Source organism: Mus musculus, chromosome 11, assembly GCF_000001635.26.
Source record: "Mus musculus strain C57BL/6J chromosome 11, GRCm38.p6 C57BL/6J".
Taxonomy (NCBI): Eukaryota; Metazoa; Chordata; class Mammalia; order Rodentia; family Muridae; genus Mus; species Mus musculus.
The window spans coordinates 68,734,070-68,761,801 of NC_000077.6; the positions used below are offsets into that span (position 1 = coordinate 68,734,070).

The 27,732-nt window shown below is 44.0% G+C and overlaps 1 protein-coding gene across 4 annotated transcripts in view; it reads left to right on the top strand.

Annotated features, from left to right (window-relative positions):
• Positions 1–27,732, top strand: part of Myh10 (myosin, heavy polypeptide 10, non-muscle) — a 124,712-nt gene that overhangs the window by 42,155 nt on the left and 54,825 nt on the right. For 2 of the 4 annotated variants that reach the window (XM_006534489.3, XM_017314835.2), the window contains exons 4-9: positions 319–346; positions 11,248–11,350; positions 11,866–11,895; positions 17,873–17,965; positions 25,677–25,740; positions 26,584–26,682. In XM_006534489.3, the coding sequence (XP_006534552.1) occupies positions 319–346; positions 11,248–11,350; positions 11,866–11,895; positions 17,873–17,965; positions 25,677–25,740; positions 26,584–26,682 (417 nt within the window). The remainder of the gene's footprint in view (positions 1–318; positions 347–11,247; positions 11,351–11,865; positions 11,896–17,872; positions 17,966–25,676; positions 25,741–26,583; positions 26,683–27,732) is intronic. The other 2 variants (NM_175260.2, XM_017314834.2) reach the window with 1 other exon arrangement.

Genomic DNA, 27,732 nt, shown 5'->3' on the forward strand with positions numbered 1-27,732 from the left:
AAAGGAGAGGTGGCTCATTTTGACTTGAGGCAGTGGGTCGGCCTCACATAAACTGTCCTGACTAGTTGCGGGTATTCGTGAAGTCACCTAGGAAGCAGTGTTTCCAGTCTGGGTCCTGTCGCCCCCAGAGCATGGGGCACAGCAGTGGGAGCTGATTACCTTGACCTGAGTTAGGACAGTGATCAGGGTCAAGCGGATTCCCCTTTGACTTCAGAGGAGGATTGCTACTATTTTATAATCTGTCACTGCAGCTGACTGTAGAACACATTGTAAACTTGGGCAAACGGTCACTTGTGTTTGTTTTATTTTGTTTTATAGATCGTGAGGACCAGTCAATTCTATGCACGTAAGTAAACGTTGGCTATTCAGAATTGTTTGATTCCTTTGGAAAGTAGAGAACTGCTTTTGTGTTTGGAGGGGGAGGGAGTTGAGCAAGGGTGTGATTTAGATGTCATAGTTATGTCAAGGCTAGGGATATTCAAGGTACTCACATCTGATGTTACTGTTTTGCTATCAGACAAGACTTCTCATATCTCATACGTTAGATTTGAAAAATTTACCTTTTTAGTTTATATGTCTAAGTACAGAATGGCGGAGAGTTCAGCACTATCTTAATCTTACTCAATAAGAATTTACTGATCATCTCATGCCTGGGTATTGTGTGGCACTGGAAAGAACGGTATCCAGGGGCACGATGTGATCCGCTGTGCACAGTAGAAAGATGGCTTTGGCTGCAGGTGGACCCTGGGCTGGAGAAGATCAGTTAGGAGGCCGTGGGGATGGAAGCCAGGAGATGGTTATGAGCCTACAGAGCAGCAGTTGAGTGTAGGGTGTTCAGTCTAAGCGCCAGGTTTACTGGGCCTTGCTGGTTCATGTGCCCAAGAAAATAAATAGATTTATTGGTAGAATTAGGTGGGAAGGGAGCAGAGTGGAGTAGCAGATACCAAGCCTGCTTTAGGCCACATGTAGATAGGGTGTGTCTGTCTGTCTGTCTGTGCTCATCCTTTAACTTGTAGAAATGCACTCAGGGGAGAGGCCTGTGCTGGAAATACAGAATGGAGGAGCCACAGTGCGGATGTTGTAGGTGTGTGCTGTCGCTGTGTGTGGACACCCCAGGACAACCAGCACTCAGGAGCAATGAGAGGAAGAGCTGTGAAGAACTGCAGAGTTCACAACTACCCAAGGGATGGTGGCATTGCCAAGGGACAGGGAGTGTTCTGGGTGTCTGTGGCCTCCTGACACTGAGAGAGAGAGAGAGAGATGAATAGAAGCCACAGAAGATGGAAGATGCTAAAAGGACTTGAGTGGTGGGGTGGGAAGGGCCTGGAAGCCAGACTGGAGTTGAGAAATAAGAGAAACTAGGGTAAACAAACAAACAAACAAACAGAAAACTAAGACCTACTGTTTCTCAGATTAAGAATATGAACAGAGCAATGGCTGACTAATAGACGCCAGCAGAGGGTTTTTATCTCACTGGTGCCTTTAATGGGGCCAAGAGGAGATGCAGGTGAGGGAAACTCCGGCTCAACATCTAGTACCTGTTGGGCAGTTTCTCCAGCCCAGAAAGAGAGAATCATAATCGAAAAAAATGCCTCCATAAGATTGGCCTGTAGGCACGTCTGTGGGGTATTGTAGTAATTAATTAGTTACTGATGTGGGAGGGCCCAGCTCACTGTGGGTGTCACTCCTGGGCAGGCGGTCCTAGGCTATATAAGTAAGTAAGCTGAGCAGACCTTGAGTAAGCACTGTTTCTTTGTGGACCCTGTTTCAGTCCCTGCCTCCAGGTTCTTGCTTGAGTTCCTGCCTAGACTCCCCTCCGGGGTTTAAGATGAACTAAGCCAAGCTGATTAGTGTTTTATCATAGCAATAGAACCCTAAGATGGAGATGGATAGCTGCAGAAACTGGCTGAAAGGGTTCTTTTTGGTTTTTTTTGTTTTTTGTTTTCCTTTTAAAAACGTATTTATTTATTATGTACATTAGTGTTTTGCCTGCATTTATGTCTGTGTGGGGGTGTCAGATCTCCTGGAGCTGGAGTTACAGCTAGCTGTGAGCTGCCATGTGGGTATGGGGAATTGAACCTGGGTTCTCTGGAAGAGCAGCCAGTGTTCTTAACTGCTGAGCCATCTCTCCAGCCCCATGAAGGGTCAGTCATACCTTACAACTGTAATGGTCCTGTGGAGGAGGTTAGGGCTTCAGCTGGGAAGCTTGGAGCATTACCTCAGCTTTCTATGCTGATAGACAATTGAGCCTCCAATTCTGTCCATAAAGGGCCAGGACACTCCTGGGAGAGGCTCAAGGGTACCTGCATAGGTACAGAGTTTTGCCTAAGTTTAAGCAGTGTTTATTTTGGTGGTTGCCAATTATTTAGCTGTATAGTTTAAAGTAATTTTCACTTATTTAGGAAGCTCTGATTCCCTTCATTTTGTGCTTTTTAAGTCCAAGTGTTAACAAATGGGCACATTTCTCCCTAAATGTTTTGCTATTAGAAAGTACTATTTAAGGTTCAATGTTTTCATACTTTGATTTGGAGCAAAATCCATATAATGATGTCCACACATCCTAAATGTAGTCTTTGCTAAGTCATTTGTATAAGCTAAACCTGTCTCAAGACGCAGAAGACAGTTCCATCACCGCAGAAAGGTCCTCCCCTTCTTAGAAGTGGCCTTCTGTCATCCTGGCCTTTTGTTTGGTTTTAGATGTCACAATTGTAATATTTAACAGCTTTTATATTCATAATATAAAGTAACATTGTGACCCAGAAATATGGAACTGTGAAACATTGCATCCCAGGCTTAACAGACTGTGTTCCTTGGTGCTTTTGAAATCCAAGTGAAGTATTCCGAGCGTGTGTTCTCCGCTGCCTTACAGTAATCCAGAGCCAAGCTAAAGTTTTCTGCTTTATGAGGAAGTAATTTGGTGTTTATTATTTAGTAGTTATTTTATACTAAGTAGCTGTTTAGACAGTACCACAAATCAAAACTTAAAGCAACATGGGTTTTGTTTATGTAAGGGAGCATGTCCATAAGGCCCCAGAGATGGCCCAGTGGTTAGGAGCTCTGGCTGCTCTTCTAGACGACCTGGGTTGGATTCCGAGCAGCCACATAGTATCTGATTTGCAGCCCTCTTCTGGATTCTGAGGACATGCATGCATGCATGTGGTGCACAGGCATATGTGCAGGCAAAGCACCCATACATATCCAATGCAAACAAGTACACACAATCCGTACATAGTTTATAGTCTGTCCTTAAGCCTTTCTCTGTAGTCATTTAGTTTCTAGCTTGCCCTTCCTGTGAAGGCCGAACTTTCAGCTCATACCCTGATCCTCTCTGCCCATATTTCTAACTGGGTGAGCTCCGAAGACTGAGCTGGTATCGTGAGCCTGCCACCCACACTTGTAGACCAGACCCACTGCTGGTTACTGTGAGCACATGCCAGGTATCTTTGAAGAGAGCCAGGTGTTTGATGCTCAGATTTCACTGCTGAACTGGAAGGAAAGTGTCACTCTCCGTTGACTCCCCAGGCATTGGTATTAAGGCAGGTAAAGCAGGAACCCTTAATCCCATCTACAGAGAGCACTGACACTGTGAAATTTCTTTTCCCTTTTAAATGTATTTTAGTATAATGTAATAATGATCTCCTGTTAAGATGTGGCATTTATGGTTTGTTTTTTGCTTTGATGTTTTGCCCATATGTATGTCTGTGTGAGAGTGCCAGATCTTCTGGAACTAGAATTACAGTTGTAAGCTGCCATGTGGGTGCTGGGAATTGAACCAGGGTTCTGGAAAGCAGCCAGAACTGCTGAGCCATCTCTCCAACCTCTTGTTTTGGGTCATCAGTTAGTTTTGGTTCTTGTATATCAGTTATCTACCAAATACAAATATCCAGAGTGAGTCCTGTGTTGAGGGTACTTTGAAGAGGGTAGAATGGATTAAATCTGAACTGAGGGTGTGGCTCCTGTGGTCGAGTGCTTGCTCCGCATGCACAGTGCTCAGGTTTTGATGGCATGAACTAGGCATGGTGAGCACACCTGTAACATGAGCATTGTAGTCCCAGGTTGAGGCAGGTTCAAGGACTTCTCTGGCCACATAGTGAGTTTGAAGATAGCCTGGGCCAGCTAAAGTGACCAACCATATGGTATGGCTGAAAAACTATTCCGTGGTCAGATGGACATCTGATGATCTTATCCCATCCGCCATGACAGTGCCATGCTAGTCACATAGCCTCTTTAGTTTGCTTTTCCAAAAACTCTGTTTTAGCTGTCCTCGAGCTATGAAACTTTGGGAATCTTTAGATTGTCCTCTGTAAATTATAGCTATGCTGTAAGAAAAAAACAGGAGGCACATGGAGCCACTGATGGAAAGGTAAGAAGCTCTGGGTAGAAATGTGTGTTTGTTAAGTTCGGTTTTTTTTTAAGTTGTGGGGGGAAACGGTAGGACTAGGCAGCACACACCTTCAATTCAAGCACTCTGGAGGTAGAGCAAGGAAAGGAAGCTAACGTTCTTACCATCCCCACACAGGGGGTCACTTTAAGACCCCACAAGGAGCCAGTGTTAATGTAACGGAAAGGGATGTGAGTACGGCCAGTCTCAATCATAAAGTCTCCTGCTAGTATGCTGCCTTCTAAAGGACTGATGTTTGTGTCTTGGTAGTTTTTATTGGTAACATAATTTTTGAAATATTTTATAAAATATAAATTGTTTTGATTATAGTGGTTTAAACTTCGGAGAAACTTGTTTATAGAAAAAGGAAATTGGCTCAAAGATAACCAGAAACTAGGCAACTCTGGGCAGCTGGCACAGATTACTACTTTTGGACTCTAAAGTTTAAAACTATAGACGACTTATTTGCCTGTGTTGTACCTGACATGTGTTGTGTGTGCAGTAAATGCTGGCTGAGTACATGAATAAAAAATACAACGCTAATTTTTTTAAAGATTTATTTATTTATTTTATGTTTATGAGTACATTGTAGCTGTACAGATGGTTGTAAGCCATCATGTAGTTGCTGGGAATTGAACTCAGGACCTCTGCTTGCTCCAGCTTCAAGATTTATTTATTATTATATGTAAGTACACTGTAGCTGTCTTTAGACACACCAGAAGAGGTCGTTAGACCTCATTACAGATGGTTGTGAGCCACCATGTGGTTGCTGGGAACTGAGCTCAGGACCTCTGGAAGAGCAATCAGTGCTCTTACCCGCTGAGCCATCTCACCAGCCCACAACGCTGTTTTAAATTATAGAAAACCACTTATTAATATTATATATTATACACATATTTAATATAGAAAATGGGGCCCTGTAGCCACAGTTTAAGGCAAACAGCCCTGCCTCCCAGAGTCCTGACTGACTAGGCTTGCGTGCTCCTCTCAGTGCCAGTCAGAGATGAGGACTGTGGAAAACAGAGGGAGAGGCGTGGGCAGCGTGGTACAGAGGGGAGAGCAAAGGGGCCGCTGACATGCCCTTCTCAGTCCATTTTCAGGCGTGTGATTTAGGGTTATATGGAGAAAGCACTGAGGCATGGTGGAGCTGGCGTGGTCAGCGTGGTCTGCTTGGTGCTGTCTTAGTTCTAGTTCTGCGAGGTGGCTTGAAGAAGTCTGTTTGCAGGGAGCGATCTGGCTCCCTTGAAATGAGCTCCTGCTGAGGGGTGATCTCATGAGCTAATAGCTCTTCAGGGCTCTGACAGTCCTGGAAAACAAGGTGAATGCAGATTTTTCTGGAGATTTGGGGTATCTTTTAGCAGGGCTGAGACAGAAATTTGTAAAACCTGACAGGAAAATGCCTCGGTTGCTTTTTTCTCTTGGCATCTTCAGCCTTGAAGGGGATGAGGTGATACAGGAATCAGCCGTCATTAGTAGCCTTGCATTAGCTCGCACAGGAAAGCAGCTGGCTGGCAAAGTCAAGGATATGGACGGTAAGTGAAGACAGAGTGAGGAGCGGTGCTCTTCCGAAAGAGCCGTGTCTCACTGTACAAGGCAGGCGGTGATCCTCAGGGTGAGGTAATAAATAACAAGGCTTCACACAGCACATCCCGAGAAGAGAAACAAGGAAAGGGTTTCTCACTGGCAGGATGCAGAAGGGATTCATCGTGTTAGTTACCTGCTTCTCTATACTGTTTATTAGGGGTTTGTTTGTTTTTATATCCCTTTGAGGAGCTAATGAAGACTCAGGTATAAAACTCCTGATAGGTAATGTCCAGCTTGCTTCAGCAGGCTTCTTGTTTTGGCTTTAGGTTAACTTTGTACTCCCAACGCACACTCTCTGTAAAAGACTAGGGTGCATGGTGCCAGTCACCCCTCCTTTCCTACCTGGGCTCCTGGGGACCAGCAGTGACAGGGACACCACTTGAAGGCTGAAGCTGCATTCATTTATGTCTTGGTGGGAGTGAAGCCAGAGTGTCTGCTGTCTCCTGGTGGAGGTCTCCGTCTGTTGTGCTCCCACGTTTCCAGGGCTCTTCTTGTCCTCTGCATCAGAACACTGCTGGGCTTCTTGTTCGCTTCTCTTTCCCTTTACTTGTTTCCTTCTTCTACATGTATGGGTGCGTATTCACCACTTGCATGCCTGGTGCCCATGGAGACCTGAAGAGGGCATCAGCTCCCCTAAAGTTGGAGTTTCTAGACAGTTGTGAGCCACCATTTAATGTTATGTGGGTGCTGGGAATTGGGCCCCTAACCTCGAGAAGAACAGCCAGTGGTCTTTCCCATGAGTCTCCTTACCCAGCGCTCCCTCCTTTAGGGTGTTTTTCACTTCTCAGCCTCTGTCTATCAAGATGTGTCATTTCCCGTTGTGTTTTGAGTTTTGTTTCTCCCAAGCGTATTGTATTCTATTGTTTCTCTAGTCTCTGAGTAACATAAGAAATCCGTTTTGCTGTCTGCTACTTCCTCTTGGTATCTCACCATCATCATCATCTTCCTCGATTTCACTGCCAGCCACGATTCTAGATGCTTATGTGCTAGTTCAGTTCTACAAAGTAACTTCTTCCCAATTTGTATAGTGAGTCTCAGATGAGCAAGTAACTTAGCTAGAGCACTACAGGTAGGTACTGTGTTTCTGGTCTTCCCCTTTCTATTTAACAACAGAGATAAGTACATATATAAAGGGGAGAGGCTTACTCCGGCTCATGGTCTCATCCCCTGCTTGGTTGGCTCCATTGTTGACAGTGCAGAGAGCATGCATCACAACAACATCCCCTTCAAAGACATACCATGGTGACTTAATTTTCTTTCACTAAGTCTCCTTCCTAACTGCCAGTGTTGCCGTGAGTTAGAAACCAAGCTTAACATAGAGGGGCACTCAGTGTCTCATGGTAAAGATTTAAATCTAAACAGATCATACTTATTCCATAGTTCAAGGTCTTAACCACTGTATCGTCATTGAAGATTACAGACTTAGGTTCTGGGTTTCAAACTCTGGCCCTTACCAAGCTTTTTACCCATTGGGCTATCTTTTTGGCCCCAAAAGCAGCATTTCATATAGCAGAGCTCCATGAGACTTGACAGTATGGGAGTTGCCTCAGACATAAGCTTATGTATTGAAGTACAGTTATGTAAATGAGATGGGAGCAAGAGCTTGGGCAACTACAGAGACACGAAGATGAGCAGTAACAGTCATAATGGTTTTCAAAACAAATCATCATCAGGCTAAATGAAAAGCTTATTTCTTGAGCATAATAAAAAAAATTTACCTACTTGCAACCAACAGCCAATAGATTAGCAGTGAAACACTACTTTGAATAAAGTTAACAACAAAAAGAGTAAACTGTTTTATGGCTATTAAGAAATAATACTTTAGTTGCTGCAGAGGTGGCTCAGCAGTTAAGGGCACGGGCTACTCTTCTAGAGCAGTGGGTCTCAACCTTCCTAATGCTACGACCCTTTTATACAGTTCCTCAGGTTGTAGTGGCTCCCAACCATAAAAGTATTTTCATTGCTACTTCACAACTGTAATTTTGCTACTGTTATGAACTGTAATATAAATATCTGATATGCAGGAGATCTGATATGTGACCCATATGAAAAAATTTTCAACCTCCTCCCTCCATCTTCAGTCAGCAGGTCTGGGAACATACCAAGCTTTTTTCTGCTTGGTGCTATTGCATGTGTCTCTCCATCTGCCTAGATGCTTTCTGGTCTTCTCATCTGCTAGTTCTTAGTTGTCTTGGAGAAGGTACCTGGCATATGAAGATGGCTGGCCCTTCTCAGGTTTCTCCCTCCAGTGTCTGTCTCATCTCTTTCAGAGAATTCATCATGGTCTGTAGTCATTTTCTTCCCTTGTTTGTTTGTGTCCCATCCCCCATACTTGAGCACTTAGAAGAATGGCTGACCCATAGAAGTTGGTTTATAAGTATTTGTGAATGGCTGGATAAAGGCATAAAAAAATCATTACAAGCCAGTGGTAGCCAGATCGTTAATATGGTGATGGAAGGACATTACTAACAGGAACACTGAAGCAAGGCGAGTGTGGCCTGCAGTCATTCATCTGTTCAACAGTATTCACCAGACTGAATTTGCTAAGCTGGATACTGGGCTATGACAGACAACTAAACGTCCTCTCTGCTTATTTTGAATGAAAGAAGAATTTCCCAAGAGATAAAATCACCATTTTCCTTAAAGTCACATTCTGCTGGTGCTGTTTGTCTCACCCACTACTTTGGGTGGTGGGTCAGCTGGGTTGCAGGACGGTGGATCAAGTACAGTGGAGCAAAGTTATTTAAAGTTTGCCTATGAAAGGAACCCCAGAGACTATTTTTCTTTTATCTTTTTGTTTTCCAAAGAGGTGCTGATGGTTGCTAATTGTATTTACAAAATCCAGCATTGTGGTGCTGGCCTTGAATAGGCAAAGAGAAACAAGTAGGCAAGGTGAAGATCATGCCCCAGATGGCTGGAGACGCCACACTGGAATGTGAGCCAAGTCAGCTGGGCATGGGAATTACATTTTCTCAAACTATACTTTTCTTTCAGGTTGACTAAAGATTCAGGTATAAAATCTGAAAAATTTCAAATGTCTAGAAGAAAATGCAGAGAGATGTAATAATACAAATTACATAATATGAGAATTTAGAAGGATGTAATAATCTTAAATGCAGGCTTTCAAATGTGGGCAGAAACCTTAATAAAAGTTCGGTAGGTTTGAGTACTTAAGTCTTAGAAACTCCGAGGAGAAGCAGAGGCGGCCAGTGTATTAGTCAGGGTTTTCTAAAGAAACAGAGCTGATCATGTGTTTGTATGTAAAGATTTATCAGAGAGGCTTGCAGGCTGTGGTCTGTGCAGCAATGGCTGCCTCCTGATGGAAAGGCTGGGCATCCAGTATCATTCACTCTTGTAGGCTGGATGTCTCCGCTGGTCTTCAGTATATGTGGAATCCCCAAGAAGTGGGTTCTAATACCAATGAATAATGCCCCAGCAGCAGAGTGGATGGATCTGTCAGCAAGAGTAAGAACAAGCAGGCAAAAGACAAAGCTTCCATGCTCTCATGTGGGCCGCCACGAGAAGTGGAGCCCAGATTTTGGGTGTTTGCTGACTCCAGTGTTTCAGATCTAGGGTGGGTCTCCCACCCCAAATGATCGACTGGAGAAAAATCCCCCACAATTGTACTCAAGTTGCTTGGGGTTTAGTTGATCTCCAGATCTATGTAGTCAAGTTGACAACCGAGATTAGCCATCACACTTAGCAAGCGCGCAGTGTGGCTGTAAGTGAGTGAGTGAGTAGGTGGTTTGTGTCGAGGATCACCAGACTTTGGAACTAGGAGGGAGCCGATCCATTGCCTACATCTTTCAGTTGGGATACTGAAGCTCCGAGGTCCTTTACTACCCTGGTCCGTGTGGCTAGACAGGAGGATCTATGCCCAGCTGTAAGCCGGCTGGGAACTTGAGGAGTGGGCAGCTCCAACAGTATGGTTTAGTATAACTCCAAGGAGAGGAGTCGGGATTTGCTGGAGAGCAGAGTGGCAAGACACCGCACTGAGACTGCACTGTGTGCTGGTGAGCTGCGCCTACAATTCCTTGCTATAGTTATATATAATGATCTTGTATATGTAATTTATAAAGGTATACTTTATATATAACATTTTATTTAATATATGTGATTATTAAAAGAGTAAACCATTGCTTGTTGTCTGGAGACCTGAACTATTCTGAGCAGAGGAGCGAGAACCTGGTTCTCTGTATGTCAAGCTTAGTTCATACTGTGTGAGGTTATGTGGGGTCAGACACAAACCAGGAGGTCAGGAGCCCTGTGTGAGGCCATACCAGTGGGAAGGTTTTCTCCAGGTGCAGCATGGGCTCGGCCCTGGGAAGGCTCAGTGCTTTGATGAGCGCCAGAGCCCAGCAGGCTGCCCAGCTGTCAGGTCCTTCAGACTGAGTCAGCAGTGGGGTGTTGGTTTCTGTCAGTTCAGGTCTCAGATGCACTTATTGAGGTTGTTTGTTGTTTGTTTTTCTCTTTTTCCATGACAATTCTAATACATTTCTGTTTGCTCATGGAAGCTCTTATCCCTAGAAGCAGAAAGAAATCTGTTTTGTATATGTTTCTATGTTGTCTCACCAGTACTACCAATGACTATTTGTTTAGTTATGTTCCTTTTTTCCCCCCAAGACAGGGTTTCTCTGTGTAGCCCTGATAGTCTTGGAACTCACTTTGTAGGCCAGGCTAGCCCAAGAGATCTGTCTGCTCCTGCCTCCTGTGTGCTACTACTAAAGGTTGCTATGCCCATCTTAATCACATACTTAAAAATTAGTTTTCTTACGCATGGTGGCTTAAGCCTTCAATCCCAACACTTGGGAGGCTGAAGCAGGAGGATCACTGTGATTTCAAAATGCTAGTCCCATTGTAAGTTCTAGGCCAGCTAGCCTTGGCTATAGTAGGAGACTTTTAAAACCACAAAAACAAACACACATGAAGACAGTGCTTCTGTGTGCTCATAGAAATGGTGGGGAAGTGAAAGACAGGCAAAAGTCACTTCTCCTCCGCAATCCAGAGCTCATTTTTAGTGCACATTTTTAATGCATTCTAAGAAAGAAAATGATTTCCAAGGTGGTTCAGTGGTGATAACAAGGTTTCTAAGAGTTGATAATTTAAAAACAATAATACATTTTCTTGTCTATTACTACTGTTACCCATAAGTTTTCTGCTGCTTTCTCTTTTTTTTTCCTTTCCCTAAATCATCTTCTGCTCAGTTTCATTATCAGTTGTAATTTTGGAACTCATGTGCTCAGCTTTCTTTCTAAAGTAGCTGGTGTTGCTATTTCTTTTAGGGGTGAATCGGGTGCCGGGAAGACAGAAAATACCAAGAAAGTCATTCAGTACCTTGCCCACGTTGCTTCTTCTCACAAAGGAAGAAAGGACCATAATATTCCTGTAAGTCTTTGTGTTGTTGCTTTCTGTCTGCATTTCATTCTTTTATAATAGCAGAGACAAACGGCAACCGTAGCTGCTCCATACGCTGCTCTGGCAAGCAGCTCCTGGCCACACACCCAGCAGCCTCACTCTTCCTTCCATTCAGGAAGAGCCAGGCAAATACAAGGAAATTAACTAGGCTTTCTCATGAGGCAAATGGGAATTATGGCTGTGGCTTGAAGCCCAATTTATAAATTAATGAGCAGTGCCTATGAAGATTTATGTCAACCAAACGAGTGTCTGTGAATAACTTTATGGCTGCTGCCTATAGCAGTTCTGGGGTTAGGGGAGGTCTGTGGGAGAATCAATGGAGGATAAAAAAGATAAAAACACAAAGTATGGGTGTCAGTGAGCCTCTCGGGTTTTGAGATGTGTGGTAGTTTTGGCAAGCCTGTGTGTGCCAGCCAAACCAGCTCCTGCTGCCCGCTGGCTTGGTGCTTTGTGCTAATGTCTGCTTATCTGTTTGTAATGAGCAGCAGGAATCGCCTAAGCCCGTGAAACCCCAGGCAAGTGACTTTCTTTGTGCTTCTCAGTCTTGAGTGCCTGTGCTGATTTCTGTCTTTGGATAGAGCCTCTCCTAGAAACAAGTAGCACTCTTGGCTCTGAGCAGAGTCTGTGCTAAAACGAGAGTCAATGTTGGAAATGTATCGCTGCCATCTTACTCTCCCACGCGAAGCAGCATGCGCTTGTGCTTTCTTTCCTTGCGTGTTCCAGATAGATCTGAGCAGCTCCCCTCTTACCGTGACACTGAAGCGCATGTGTATGAAGTCTTTAAACTTAAGATGATTTCATCTGGCATCTCAGGTGGAATTATCTTACTATTTAACAAGCACATGAAAACTTTTGTTTTGTGCTGTACATTACATTTTAAATTTGGGATACAACCTTGAAAGTTGTACCCTTGGGGATACTCCATTTCTAACCTGTTAAGTTTTTATGGCATTGTATAATTTATGCCTGTGTGTTTTAGCCCAAAGGCTTGCCTTGTTGTATTTAATATTCTCAATAAATTAGAATTTTCTTTGTGCTGGGCTACCTTTTAATCCCAGAATTCCCAACATTGAACAAACCACAGACCAGAGCTGGCTTCCATTCCCTGCTTCCTAGGAGTCCTTGAGGAGCAGGACATGGCTTTGGACATGATCCTCACCAGGGCACTGCAGCAGCTTTGATTTGTCTGTCTTCCTCAAGCATGACGATGTCGTTAATTTAAAGCAAGAAGCGGTGCTGTTGAGTCATGGTTGATCTATTAATACACACAGAAAAGGTCATACAGACCTACATAGCCACAAGAACTGTCACAGGTACTGAGATTCCCAAGTATCTTTCTTAACATTGAAGGTGAGAGAAACTGTCCATCCCAGAGCTCTGTCTACCTGTGAAGGCCTGGGATGCTCTTCGTGACTTCGAGCTCTCCAGGCCAGCAGCAGAGCTTGGAAAAGTTACTGAAGGAAGAATGGTCATGCTATGGGATATGTAGAGGTGTCTTTGGTAGTTAGAGGAGGAGGATGCAGACAAGAACCCAGCTTTTCTTTGTGCATTTGAGGTGCACTCTATGACCTTTTAATCGGCCTGAGCCTGAGATAGCATTAAATAAGCAAGATAAGGAGTTAGATTTTCCAGGTTCTTTGAAACACAGGAGCCATTGCCATTTACATTTTGTTTAGATGTCATTTTAAACTACCGGGCATCCCAGTTGTATGTGAGTAGCACGCATGTATGTGAGACACTTGGATGCCTCAGGAGTTCCAGTCCATCCCTGGAAGCAAATTTTCCCAAAGGAGGAGGCTGCTGCTTTGGGCTCTGCTGTCCCTGCTGGGTTGCACGTCTCTGCATGTGCTCTGTGTGCACAGCCCCAAGACTGCCTTCCCACATTCATTGCTACCTCAGTCAAGTTGCTAGTAGCTGTGTGATGTTAGCAATGTACAAGTATTGGTTCTTAGTTGCTCTCCAACATCCTTAAGAATATGAGCTTATAAAGTAGTCCCCTGGTACCTTGGTGAGATTGGCTCTAGGCCTCTCCTTACTCTCCGCAGATGCCAAAAGCTCAGGTACCATACATAAAATGGAGCCTATGCAGTCTCTTGTGTAATATAAGTCATACAGTATTTATAGTGTCTGTTATAATATGCATGCTGTGTCAGTAGTTGACAAATAGGAACCTATACAGATGCTACTCTCCCCCAAATACTTCCATTGCATTTTTGGTTGAATTTGGGGGTGCAGAGTCTGCAGAGGACTGACCTTACAAAGTCACTATTTGTTTGTTTCTTTTTTTTTTTTTTTTAACCTCCTGCTTTCCTTTCTTCCTCTGGATTCTGAATTTATACTGAACTTTTGTTGGCCAAATGTTGCAATACAATGCATTCTGTACTGTTTGCCCGTTTACATGTACAACTCTCCGTTTTCATATATTCACAGCCACACAATTCAACATCATCACACGTGTAGGGCATTTTCATTTTTTTGCCTTCCTACAAGAAACTCCTCAGTCCCCTGCCAGTCACCTCCCATTTCCTCCTGTGCTGGCAACACCAGTCCACTTTCTGTTCCCTATGTATGTGCCTTTTTTGGACATTGTATATGGATGGGGATGGTTTTCTGGCTGTTCTTTCACTAAGCATAATGTTTTTGAGGTTCAGCCTACATTGTATCATTAGAAGTACAACGTTCTTTTGTCATGGTCTAAGAACATTCTGCTGCATTAAATATGCCCTACTTCAGTGTCCACTCAGAAGCTGGCAGGCACTGGCTTCTAGTTTGGGCTACTGTGAGCATTTGGGCACTTGTTTCGTAGGGACACTGACTGCTCTCAAGCACACCTAGAATAGGATTGCTGAGTCATGTGAAAACAGCAGAGCGATGCCCGAGTGTTTTCATCTGCACGTGGTGATGCCCACACTTTTGAGTATAGCCACCCAAGTGGCACAGCTGCTCTTTTATAGCTTCCTTGAAAATATGAATAAATAAAAGAAACACTGGTTTTCAAATTCAAGTTACAAAAATAAACTTCAAGCAAAGATTTATCTGTGAACCTTCAGATATGTTTTATAACATAATTGAAAGTTATATTTGGCTTTACGCCCTTGGTACCACCCACCAGGCAGCTGCGAGCACAGTACTACTGTGGGTTTTCACCTGACAGGTCGTTCGAAGGCCTTACCGCGTCCATTGCTGCTCCAAATCCCAGTATGGGGCACCTGAGAGTAGATCTGGAAATGACTAATTTTTCAAACTTTACCTCCACTTAAAACAATGCCTTCGAGCCAGTGCACCTGCCTCTCGGCCGTCTTCAGATGACACTGTCCTTCCTCAGTGGCCTAAACTGCCTGAACTGAGGCAAAGGTAACAAAGCAGATAGGGAAACTAGACTCTGCTGTTTGAAACTGGAATCTGATTTTCCACTTTTGTGGAGCACTTGTGCTTGACCCTGCAAAGTGCAGTGGATCCTTGCCTCTACAGCTCATCTTCTACCAAGGCTCTGTTGTCTACTGTAGAATAACACAAGGATATAGTTGTCACCCATGACTGGAAAACCTTAAAACAATATATAACTAAATACTTAGAATTTTGGAAATGATTTAAATAATGTTTGCCCCCACATCTGTAGAGAACATCTGTTGTATCATATAGAATAGAAGCAAAGATGGGAGCTTGCCTAGCTCTAGTGGGGACAAAAAGTTGTCATTGTTCCCTGGTAGTTTTTAGAGATAGAAGTAGCATTTACATAATTAATTTATTAGTTATGACTGTGACAGTAGTTTTAAGATACTAGCTTTGTGTAAGATCTTTCTTGATCTTCCTGATGTCTCCGCTGTCTTAGGAGAGGAACAGTCCCATGACACCATTCGTAAAGCCAGCAGCAGTGACCCAGAATCCTGGTCCACACGTTGACTTTAAAGCTGCAGCGTTTGGGTCACCCCCACTCCCTTCCCAGGCACTACTAGAATGCTTCAGGACTTCTTTTTTTTTTTTTTTAGGACTTCTTATACATTTAGGCTCAAACACTTCTTGCCTGGGTGAGACAGGGAAAGGAACCTGTGAAATATATGTGACCCCAAGAATCCCTGTTGCCATGCTTAAGGGAGGGAAACCAGGGGTGTTGTACTTGTCTCCCCTCTAAATTAGGAAAACACCTTAAAAGAGATTGTCAAACTTCTTATCATAATTTGGAAGGATGGTGCATGATTTTAAGAAATCTGTATTTCAGATCTCTGGCTCATGTAGGCACCTCACTGACCACAGCATCAGTTTCCCTGACAATTTCTGCATTCCAATCCCACAGACTGAATTGAACAGCAAAGACAAGAAGGGGCCTCTGGAGGGTCATACAACTGGTGCAGAATTAGAGTGCTTACAGCATTGCAAGGTCTCAGTCACAACACACTGAGGGGAGTGACTGCTCACAGAGTAGTAACAGTCTTCCCTGTGCCCCAGCTCTGCAGTGTTAGGGGTTGAATCCGTGACCTTGCATGTGCTAGGCAGGCACTCTGCCTCTGACTACCCAGCTGATACCAGACCCTAGTAATAATAGCTTTCAGTAATCTCATTTAGTTCAGGATTCCAAACATCTTAAGAAAAATTAATGGCTAGGAGTGGTGACACATGCCTTCAAATCTCAGCAGTCAGGAGGCTGAGGCAGGTGGATCCTTATGAGTTAGAGATAGTAAATTCAAAGACAGCCAGGGCTACATAATGTCTCTAAAGAACCAAAGGAGGGAGGGAGGGAGGGAGGGAGGGAGGGAGGGAGGGAGGAAGGAAGGAAAGAAAGAAAGAAAGAAAAGGAGAAAAAGGGAAAATTGTTAGCATATAATATACAGAGACTTCCATAAAAACAGTTTTAAGTCTTTAAGTCAGTAAACTAAGGTTCACTGTAGAGAGTGCTCTGGGCATCTTACCTAGTGCCCAGAAAGTCAGGTGACACTAGGCAATGAATTACCAGGAGCAGTCCTTGACTGTGTTCAGCTGAGCACAGTGGTAGGCTGTGGATAAGGCCGGTGAGAATATGGGCCATCCAGATAGACATCAGGAGCATGTCCTCATGCTTTGGGGGTGCCTTGGGAACACTGTCCTGGGCTTCAAACTGCATGACATCAGAGTCCCCATCAGGGGGATTCTGAGACCGAGGTCTTCAGTTGGCCTTGCTGATGCCCCAGATCCATGAATACTGAGGTAACACCACAGCATGCATTTATTCCTGTTTTGAGATTTGATAGTGACATGAGTCATGCATCACTCGATGACCACTAACTTAAAAACCCTACATGAGGATTTTTTTTTTTTTTTTTTGCTTAGAGAATAGCAATTGCTATGGTTTTCTATTTATTTTCTTTAGGTCTAGAATAATGTGGGCAATTTAAAGTATGGGGATAAGATTGGGGGAGAGGAGACAGATTTATTTAGATCATAAAAAATAATTCTGAAATTACATTCCCCAAACACAACCTCACTTTCTAGTGCTTTTCTTGGCCAGGCCTGTCATCAGCTTCCCCTGCAGCTTTCTGTTGGGCTTCATGAGCGATGCCTCTCATTTGTGAGATCTGTCTTGTAGCCTAATTTGCATACAGAGATTGACTAAAGCTTACTGTATGCCGAGTTTTGTACTTGTTAGTGGAGTGAGTGCCTTGCTTGCCGTCTTTGCCAGCCTCTGACGTGGAGGTGGCGCTGTTGCCTCAACACTGTGGCCATGCTGTGTGAAGGCTCTCAGGAGAATGGCAGTGTGGTGGAGATTATTCAGTCAGCCATCTTAAGGCTTCTTCTAAAGCAGAATCAAAACAAGAGCGGCCAAGTTCTTAAGCCAAGTATTGCACTTGCTTTCGCTTCATGGAAACCATTTGCGATGTTTAATTTTCTGCCCAGTTAAAATTGTTACCTGTTCCTCCTATAGGATTGCAGACCCCTTTAGCTCCTTGGGTACTTTCTCTAGCTCCTTCATTAGGAGCCCTGGGAGGAGGAACAACCTCCCTATAGGAGGAACAACAATATGAACTAACCAGTACCCCCCAGAGCTGTGTCTTTAGTTGCATATGTAGCAGAGGATGGCCTAGATGGCCATCGGTGGGAGGAGAGGCCCTTGGTATTGCGAAGATCATATGCCTCAATACAAGAGAATGCCAGGGCCAGGAAGCAGGAGTGGGTGGGTTGGGGAGCAGGGTGGGGGGAGGGTATAGGGAGCTTTAGGGATAGCATTTGAAATGTAAATGAAGAAAATATCTAATAAAAAAAAAGTTATCTGTCCAGCATGACATTTTCTTCTCCCGACCCTTTTCTGGATGCTGATATTTTTTTCTTTCAGTGGAACCCATTGTCACAGCAGGCATAGGAGCCAGCAGTGTCACTGATGGCAGCAGGGCGAAAGTGTCAGGAGGTGGGGGAGTTTGTAGGACTTTTCCACCCCAAGTACGAAGTAAAGACAGGAGATTAACATACATCTGTTTTTATTTATGTGTGTGTGTGTCTATGTGTATGTGTGATGTCTTTTAGGGGGAACTTGAACGGCAGCTTTTACAAGCAAATCCAATTCTGGAATCCTTTGGAAATGCGAAGACTGTGAAAAATGATAACTCATCTCGCTTTGTAAGTTGAAAAGCCCAAAAGCTTGGGCTTCTTCAGATTTCTCATGAAATGTCTCCTGACTTAAGCTAATGAGTTGTTTTGTTTTGTTTTGTTTTGTTTTTTTCCTTTTTAGATGTTAAGAAAGGCTAGTTAATAGATGTAATGATACTTCTGGTAGCCACATATGAAAGTGATTGTATCTCATTTTGTATGTTTTTATATGGAAACATAGTTGCATACGCTCTGTGTATTTCTTTATCTTTGCCAGTCATTCTATTATGAGACTGGCATAAGTAGTGGGGTGCTGGCTAGTTTTATATCAACTTGATAGAAGCTATAGTCATCTGAGAGGATGGAGCTAATTGAGAAAATGCCTCTGTTTACTTGTGCTGTTGACAAGCCTGGGGGGCATTTTCTTAATTAGTGATTGATGGGGGAAGGCACAGCCCTTTGAGGGTGGCCATCCCTGGGCTGCTGGTCCTGGGTTCTATAAGAAAGCGGGTTGAGCAAACCATGGTGAGCAAGCCAGTAAGCAGCACCCCATGGCCTCTGCGTCAGCTCCTGCTTCCAGGTTCCTGCCCTGCTTGAGGCCCTGCTTTGGCTTCCCTCAATGAACTGTGACTTGCGATGTGTAAACCGAATACCCCTGTCCTCCCCAAATTGCCTTGGATCATGGTGCTTCATCACAGCAATGGTAACCCTAACTAAGACAAATGGTGTGTGTGCTGAAAATCAATGGGTGCAGGGCAACGGGCGTGGGGAAATGAAGGGAGTGGGAGAAAACCGGCGTCCCGCCAGAGTTCCGGTGCTCTGGGTGGGCAGACACAGGCGGACTGCCGCATGCTTTCCATGCGCCCCCCTACTCCCCGAGGGTGTCTGGCTGTGGGAAGCCACAGAACCCAGCCTGCCAGGCGGTGGACAAGGGGCAGTCGGAGGTCTCTGGGCCTCACTGAGGCCAGGTTCTCAGTCTCGGGCATCCCAGACACTACACTGCTGGACAACAGAAGAGCTGAGAACAAAATGGGGGCCCCCGGGGACAGTTAGGCCATTCCCAGGACCGAAGGGAGGAAAGGGCAGGGAGAGAGGGGGCACTGGGTGGTTCTCACACAGGCAAGAGTCCTTGGTTCAGTCCATGGCTGGAGCGCAGGAAGGTCTTCCGGCGGGAGGTTAGACGAGGCTCTTTAGGGGAAAGCCTATCCCATCGTTTTAAGCACGGCAGGCCTTGATGGGCAGAGACAGTCTATGGTTTTAGAGCTTTATTGTAGAAAGGCAGGAAGAAAGAGAGAAGATAGAAAGAGGGAGAGAGGCTGGCCATGGCCATGTGAAGAGAGGGAGGAAGAGAGGGAGAGAGGAGGGCTAGAGATAAGAGTAAGAAAGGTGAGATCTTAAAAAGAGAGAGGAGGGGCCAAGCAGCCCCTTTTATAGTGGGCTGGGCAACCTTGCTGTTGCCAGGTAACTGTGGGGCGGAACATACCTGGCTATAGTCAGGTAACCTTGGGAGTGGAGTCTAGTCAGAATGCCAGAAGCTTGGGACACTGCGTGACTTATAGTCACAGAATTATGGGTTTGGGGGCTCTGTGGTGTCAGGCATCTGTCTCTAGGAATGTGGCTCACTGTTCCGTCCCTTGTAGAGTTTCCTACTGGGTCTCTGGAGCAAGCCTCATTCAACCAAAACAGGCTGCCTTTCATGGCCCCACAAGGGTATGATAACGAAGCTGGGTTTGGTGTAATGAGTTGTCCTTTTTATAACTTGCTATTTCTATGGGATGTGGCAGAATGCTTCTCACTAGTATGACTTCTGTTTACAACGTATTTTCTTTGTTTTTTTTTGAGACAGGGTCCATTTCATCAAAATACTAAGTGCAGGTTGCACTCTAGGCCTGGGGAATGACGCTGCCTCGTTGGGCAAACTAGAGTCCTGCCCCATAGGATTCACCTTCATTTGGTTTAAACATTAGCATTCTCGGGACAGGCTGTGTCCTGCAGTTGCTCACTATGCATTGCATGCCCTAAGAGTGTGTGTGTTCCAGTTTTAGGAGTGTGGGTTGGAGTTATGTTGGGGGCATTTGGCTCCATGGACAGGACAGGCCTTGGATTAGCATTGGTGTCATGCTGAAAGTGATTTGATGCTAAAGATGAGCTGTGTGTACAGTGAGATTTCATGCAGTGACAGTGTACAGGCCACGGGTTTGCAGGGAAAACTTGAAACCATAGACTCTGAGCTTTAGAAGCCTTCGGTTCTATTTCTTTGATCTGATACAGCCGGCTAATTTCCTGAAGATATCTTTTCTTCTAAAGATGCTGGCATGTGCTTTGTGTTAAGGGATTCTTCGGAGAGCATTGCCCTTAGGAAAACAATCATCCACAGTTAGTCCAGGACTGTTTATGAGAGGCAAAATGCATCCCAGATGGAGGCAGTTTATGGACAATGGCTCTCTCACAATGCAGCTTTGAAACAGGACTCTAGTTTAACACGGTGGCTTGAAGCCGCAGACAGATCACTCGGAAATCTATTTGCCCGAGTGCTTATTTCTTTATTGATTGCATTCCACTGTTAAACCAACCTTAGCCAGTTTAACAGTTCAGCTCTGCTGTGGCCTCTGGTAGATAATTAGCTTCCAGTAGCTAAAGCAAGGTAAAGGTATCGGCGCCTCCCTCTGATTTGATTCCTAGATTATAATGGAATCAAGTCACAAGTTTACACCCTCATATGTGTTACAAACATTGAAACCCTAAGTCCTCTGACCACAGCTGTCGTGAAAGGTCAGCAGCATCTTGTGTGACAGTATCAGAGATGGGGTACAGTGTGCTCTAAAGCCAGCCTCCCAGATCAGCACTGCGTTCACATTTACCTTTGTAGAACCAAGCCTTCTGCAGCGCTCCTAGCCCCGAGGCCTTCTGGGTGCCCAGAGTCTTAACATCGTATTCAGACCTAGGTAGAGAGGGTTTGCATTTCTGGTCAGGTCTAGCCTTATCTCAACACTACTGTTATCCTGGTAATTTCTAATATCTATTACGTTAAGTAACAGGCCACTTAGTTCACATGCAAACTCATTTGAATAGCAGCAAAGCCTCTGGAGTGGTTTAGAGATTAGGATAATTGAAACATTTGTGGTGGCCACCCAGCCTTTGCATTAACCCCAGCCACTACTACTCACATGACCTTCCTTATTTAAGGAAAACGGCTGCCTCCAGAGCAGAGATTTAAAACGGAATACATATATATTACGGTCGTTGCTCAAGTATTTAAAGTAAAGCAGGGCTCAGACATCGTTGTGTTAGGTGCCAAACTAGGAAGGGGGAAATAACCGTAGAGTATAAAACAAACCTGCTTTTCCTGTGTAGTAGCCGCTAACCAGTAACTCATTCAGCTGAACTGCTGCAGACGCCTTGATAGCCCTTCCTTCCAGAAAACTTCCCTGAAAAGCTTGTCAATTCAGAACAAATATTAACTAAATAAGATAGTGAATTTTCACTATAGAATTGAAACAGGCAATATCCAGGTTGTCTTGTTAAAATGAAATTCCTAAGAGAATTGTATTTTAAGTCTGGGGTGTAGTTTCGGTGTTAGTGAGCAGGCATTTCCAACAGGTTATGTGAAGCCAGGGACAGCTGTGAATGTTGTCCAGGGTGCCCTGTAGCTATGACTACTGTAAAGTGTTTGGTCATATTTGTGGCCTTTTCCCTTGCTTTTTTATTGGTGAGATTCTAGTTGACTGCTCTGAGTCCCCATAATCTTAACTTCATGGAGATCAAATGTGGAGAGGGTATTATTTAGCATGAGTTTCTTCATATAATATTTAAATGAGATAGAGGACCGACTCTTTTTTTTTCTCAGTTTAGTCTGGATTTGTGTTTCACTAGAAACATTTATTTGGAATGAATGAATGAGTGTGTGTGTGTGTAGAATGCTTTCCAACTTACAGATTCTGTCCCCTCTTTACAGTGTTAAAGGTTTAACAGTGAAATTTAGTAAATTTAAGTTTTGGGTTTATTTGAGCATATTCAGTAAAACGTTTGAGTTTTGAAATTTCACTTAATCTTGTTATCAGAGTCTTTAGCGCCATCTTGTCAAATATCTGTGTATAAATGCCATTTGGCTTAGGAGTGGATAAAATTTCAACTTTATAAAATATTTTTGTTTTTGAGGTAGAACCAATTCTATACCTTTGCATGCTCTAATTTTAGAAATGCTCGTTTCTTTGAGGAGGATATAGGAAAAGCATCCCTCTCCCTTCCCTTCCTTAACTTCTGCATCCGGGCCTTGCTGGAGCCCGTCTCTGACCCTTGTTATTTACTCTAAGGATCTAGCCCCACTGTGATGGCCATAGTGACTGTGGGCCTGGTTATGCAAAGGCCTGAGCTAGGAACTGATGTGGGGTCTGGAGCACTCCATGCTGAGAACCCCAGTGTTGTCCAAGAAGGTAGCCACATAGCTAAATTATTTTAGAACATCCCCTCAGAGGTTAGCAATTATGAAAGCTGAAACCTGTGTTTTTTCCCATTTCTCTTTGGCCTCTGTTCTCTTTCCCCGGGCATGCATTTCCTCGTCTGGGTCAAGCTCTCTCACTTTTACCCTCCAGTTCCATCCACAGTTGTCCTGAAAATGGCACACAGCTTGTGTTATATGTGTCCATCTGTTGGCAGGCACCTAGGCTGACTCCAGACTTGACCTTGTGACTACTCCTGCTATAAAGGTGTTCCTCCTATGCCGACTTGATTTCCTTCGGGTACATACCCAGCCTGGTGTGGCTAATTCTTGTGGCAGTTCTACTTAAGCAGTGTGCGGTTGCATGCACACCCAGTGAAGAAGTTAGACATGTAGCTGAAGCTGTAAGGCAGTGTCACTGGGTATAATGAGATTTGTGAGGGGACTGTTTTAAGTTGGCATCAGGTGGCATCGATGGTTTTGATGAACCTTCCTGCGGTGTTGAGATAAGAGACTTGAGAGCTGTGTGCTTGGGCAGTTCTGCCAATGCGTGCTTTGTAGCCTCGGAATAAGAACACCGTCTTTTGACTACTTACTGTCTCTTAAAATAGCAGCTCTTAATTAACTCAGTGAGCTATTGTATGGATGGAACAGCTGTTTAAAATTTATGGGGAATTTTAACCCGCTTTTATAACATCAGGACCCAATTTTAGTTTCTGAGGGTTCCCCCCACCCCCAACAGTTAACTCTCCATATGGAGTAATGGTTTAACTTTATTCTTTCTTAGGGAGGGGAGGCATCCTTCCCAGGAACAAAGACAAAATAAACTTATCTTTAAAATGGAATAAAATGCACTGTCTTGTAATCACCATATGGATCCTTTGGACCATTTCCTAGATCTTAGGAACAGATGAAGTATTAGTGATCTTATTTTCATTCTGTGTAAACACGGCGCTGTTCCATCATCCCAGGAATCGATCATTGTTTATGTGTGTTACCAGCTATGCTGAAAAGGTTAAAGTAACAATTAGGGATGTGGTCCAGTTGATGCATACTTGCCTAGCATGTTCAAGCCCCAGCACCTTACCCTCAAAGTTTAAAATGATAAGAATAATAGGCCTGGGAGCTGGGAAGGTAGTTCAATGGTTAGAGCACTTGCTATTCTTCCAGAAGACCTGAGTTTGGTTCCCAGCACCTACATCAGGTGGCTCACAATGGCCTGCAACTCCAGTTCCTGGGGATCTAACAGCTTCTACTGGTCTCTGTGGACTCTGCCACACATGTGAAGCACATAAACCCATGTAGGCACATACATAAACAAATAAGTAATAACTTTTAGAAGCCGAGGTTACCTGCAAGACTACGGTAGTAACCCCTGCATCATCTTAAGTTGGCCTATGTCTTAGTTACTCTTCTGTTACCGTGAGGAAACACCATGACCAAGGCAGCTCATACAAGAAAGTATTTAACTTTCTTGTTTACAGTTTCACAGGGTTAGTACATGATAGTGGTCTCGTTGTGGGGAGTGAGACAGCAAGCAGGCAAGTTTGATCTCAAGTTGGAAGCAGAGATAGAAAAAGCTTCTTCCTAAAAAGTTCACCAACATGGACTAAACATTCAAATATTAGCGCATGGGGCTAGTCTCATTCAAACCACCACAGCCTGTTGATTCTCAATATGTAAAACGTATTGGACTAGAGAGACCTTTTTTATGGCCAGCTTTTAACATTCAAGGAACATAATTGAGTACACCAGAAGTTTCATCTTGTATGCATTTGTATATATGTGATAAGGTTTGCAAGTGAACAGATGCCAAAGGCAACTGCATGTATATGATTCGTATATGTGTGACTCATGCAGCAGCTAATCAAAGTCCTTTCCATTCGTCAGTTTTAGAAGCAGCTCCCTCAGAGGATGGCTGCTAAGACCTTGCTGATGAATACTAGCAGTGTTCTTACCTAGCAGTGGCAATGAATCGTAACAGTTCCAGAACAGCCCTTCTCAGTCATTGTTCATGGTCCTGTTTTAGGAAGTTTTTGATTTGGCCTTTTATATCTTCTAAGTATAGGAAGCTACAATCCGATTTATCTTTGTCTCACCTTTCTTGTTTAAGCTGTCTTTACCAGTTTGGGTACTCAGAGTAATAATAACTATCAAAGAATTATGAAATAATCACTGTTTTCTCTTTCTCAGAATGTTTTTGTCTGTCTGTCTGTGGCGGGAATGCTGGGACGCAAACCCAGCTTGTGCTTGCTTTAGCCAACATTCTGTCCCTGAGCCTTACCTCAGCCTTTTCTCTCCCAAGGGTACATAAGAGAGTCAAGTGGCTTAGTATTTATAAAACTGGCATTTTAGAAGGAAGTATTCTGCCTTGTCCCTTTTTGAGTAGTCTATTCTTCCTTTACGCTCTGCTTTTTAATGGATTTATTTCTATTTTCCTGCAAATTGGTCTCTACTATTCAAAACTTCAAACCTAACATTTGAAGTCTAGCCGTGGCGTTCCTCTGAGACGCCTCCTGCCCCCAGACTACTTAGAAAAAGCTTTCAAGTTCTACTGGCTGGGTTAGTCCTTTATACTATATGCATGTACACATTTGTGCAAGTGTGTGCCATGGGCTTGGGTCCCTGGGGAAGCTAGAGGAGGCTGCCGGGCCCTGAAAACAGTGTTACGGGTGGTTGTAAGCCTGATGTGGGTGATTGGAAGCAAACTCAGGCCTTCTGAGCACTAAGTGCCTCTTGATCCATCTTGTCAGTTTCTAGCTTTATTGCGGCTCAGTCTAGGACTGAGTCTATGCTCAGTCTAACCTATTGTTCCTTTATTATACTGATGAGGCTTCTCTTTGTCTTTGAAATGGGGCATCTTATCTTGTTTTACTATAGTGCTCTGTAGAAAGAACATCTTATGTAATATATAGATGTATCCCCTGTCAATTAAAAAGCCTATGGCCTATGGCTTAGCCTTGAAATAGAAGGTGGGACATCTGGAAGGAGAAAGATTTCTGGGATAGAGCTAGGCATGTGGAGATTGCTCTGGGGAGATGTGAGGAGATGGACCTGTGGTACCTGAGCACAGGTAACCAGTCACATGGCAGAATGTAGGTTAAAATAAATGGGTTATCTTAAGCTTTGGTTTTTTTGTCAGAGAAGAGCCTAGCTACATAGCCAAAGTGTTTGTAAATGTATGTTGGCTCTGAGTCTTATTTCTGAGAGCATGGGCTAGGAAGCAGAACTAGGACTGACTTCCAAAAGTGCTCAAGTCCTCTGTGACATTAATCCTCTCTGCTTTTCTCTCTTTACTCTCAGGGCAAGTTTATCCGGATCAACTTTGATGTAACTGGCTATATTGTTGGGGCCAACATTGAAACATGTATCCTTTTCCAGAGTTGAGTCCAAAACAGTGGCTTCATTTTCCTGCAGCCATACGTAGCCATCTGTGATGGCCCACCTGGTGTGAGAACTTGGCAGCATTGTGACACATGGAGGTACTTTCGGTCACTGGTTATTAGCTCCAAAATGGTATGGATATTTTTCTTATTGTTTTCAAAAGCAGGCCACTGAGGTTGGAAAGCTGGCTCAGCCCTTCACAGCTCACACTGCTTTTGCAGGGGGCACTGGTTTGATTGTAGCATCTGTGTCAGACAACTCACAACTGCATGTAACTCCATTTCCAGGGGTCCAGTGCAGTGCCCTGTCCTCTGTGTGCACTGCATGCACACAGTGCTCATAAACTCGCACAGGCCCCTATGATATTCATAAGAATAAACAACAAATCTTTAAACAAGCCACAGACCTGTAGGCCTGAGTGTGGAGAGGCCGACCCACCACTACCACCACCACCACCACCACCACCACCACCACCCCCGCATCACCCATTTCCCCATGGTGTAGGACTGGACAGCTGGGGTTGTTTGTCCACTGTTTACTGTATTCTTGTGGTCCCAGGATGTGCCTCTACTCAGTGAGACAACTCTATGGAATTCCAGAGTTAAAGTATTTTCATCTTATGTTAATAAAGTTAGAGCAAAGACAGGACATGTCAGATACATAAAATAATCCTAGGAAATGTCGTTGAATAGAGTGACCCGAGGGAAGTGTGTGGTGTGTGGTGTGTGTGTGTGTGTGTGTGTGTGTGTGTATCCAAGAAAGTTGTGTGTAGACGTTATAGAAGGGCTCCCTCTTAGTTACTACATCCTTAACCTTCTCTGCTCAGACCTTCTGGAAAAGTCTCGTGCTGTTCGTCAAGCTAAAGATGAGCGTACATTTCATATCTTTTATCAGTTGCTCTCTGGAGCAGGGGAACACCTGAAATGTAAGTACTGGGGTTCTTAGTCTTCCATATTCAGTTGTCTTTTGGATCATTGAACTTAAGAGGCAGGTGTGTGAGTTTTTAATTCCAGCAGTTGGAAGGCAAAGCCCAGCAGATCTTTGTGAGTTCAAGGCCAGCCTGGTCTATGGTCTACATAGAGAGTTCAGGACAGCTAGGGATACATAAGGAGACCTTGTCTTAAATTAAATGAAAAGCTATCTTTGTAAGATTCTGTCGTAACATTTATAATGGAATAAAAAAGAATAAATTAATAAAGTATAGACTAGAATAGAAGCTCTTATTCCCAGATTGACAACTAAGCAGAGACTGTATTTGCACAGTACTAGAATGAGCAGTAGCGGGTGATTATTAACCGAGGAGAATCACGAGGACTGGAAGCTTAGGACTGGGCAGAGTGGAAAGTAAAGTTCTTCAAATAAATATATTTAATTTGAAAAAAAGAAATTAAAGCCAAGCATGGTCTAACCTCAGCATTCAGGAAGCAGAGGCAGGTGATCCTCTGGAGCTTAAGGCCAGTCTGGTTTACATAGTGAGTTCCAGGCCAGCCAGGGGCTCCCCAGTGAGCAAAAATTTTGCTGACTCAGATATATTAAGGCACGAGATGACAATTTTTGTCTTGAGTCCTAAACTCAGTGTGTGTGCTTATATTTATATAGAGACATAAAATACGTAGCTTTACAACAGGAGCACAGTGCAGTCAGACGTTTCTTACCTAGAGCACTGAGTACATGGAACGAGAAATTACATAGGGAAACCTGCAAGCAGTGAATACTCAGCCACACACAGCATTGCTAAGGAGACCACTCAAAGACAGGTAATGAGTCTGCAATTAGAGCTAATCAGAAGATTTTGAAAGTGTTGAAAAAAGGTGTTGGGGGAAGCAAACCCTTCCCAGTAGAGGTGTGATGTGACATAGTTAAACTGGGGAGAGGAGTGATCCTTGGGGATCCTCTGCAGAAGAGCCAGAGAGCTGGTTACGAGGAGAGCAGAGGCTGGGGCATGATCAGGGAGCCCTGCTCTATCCTGTCCCAG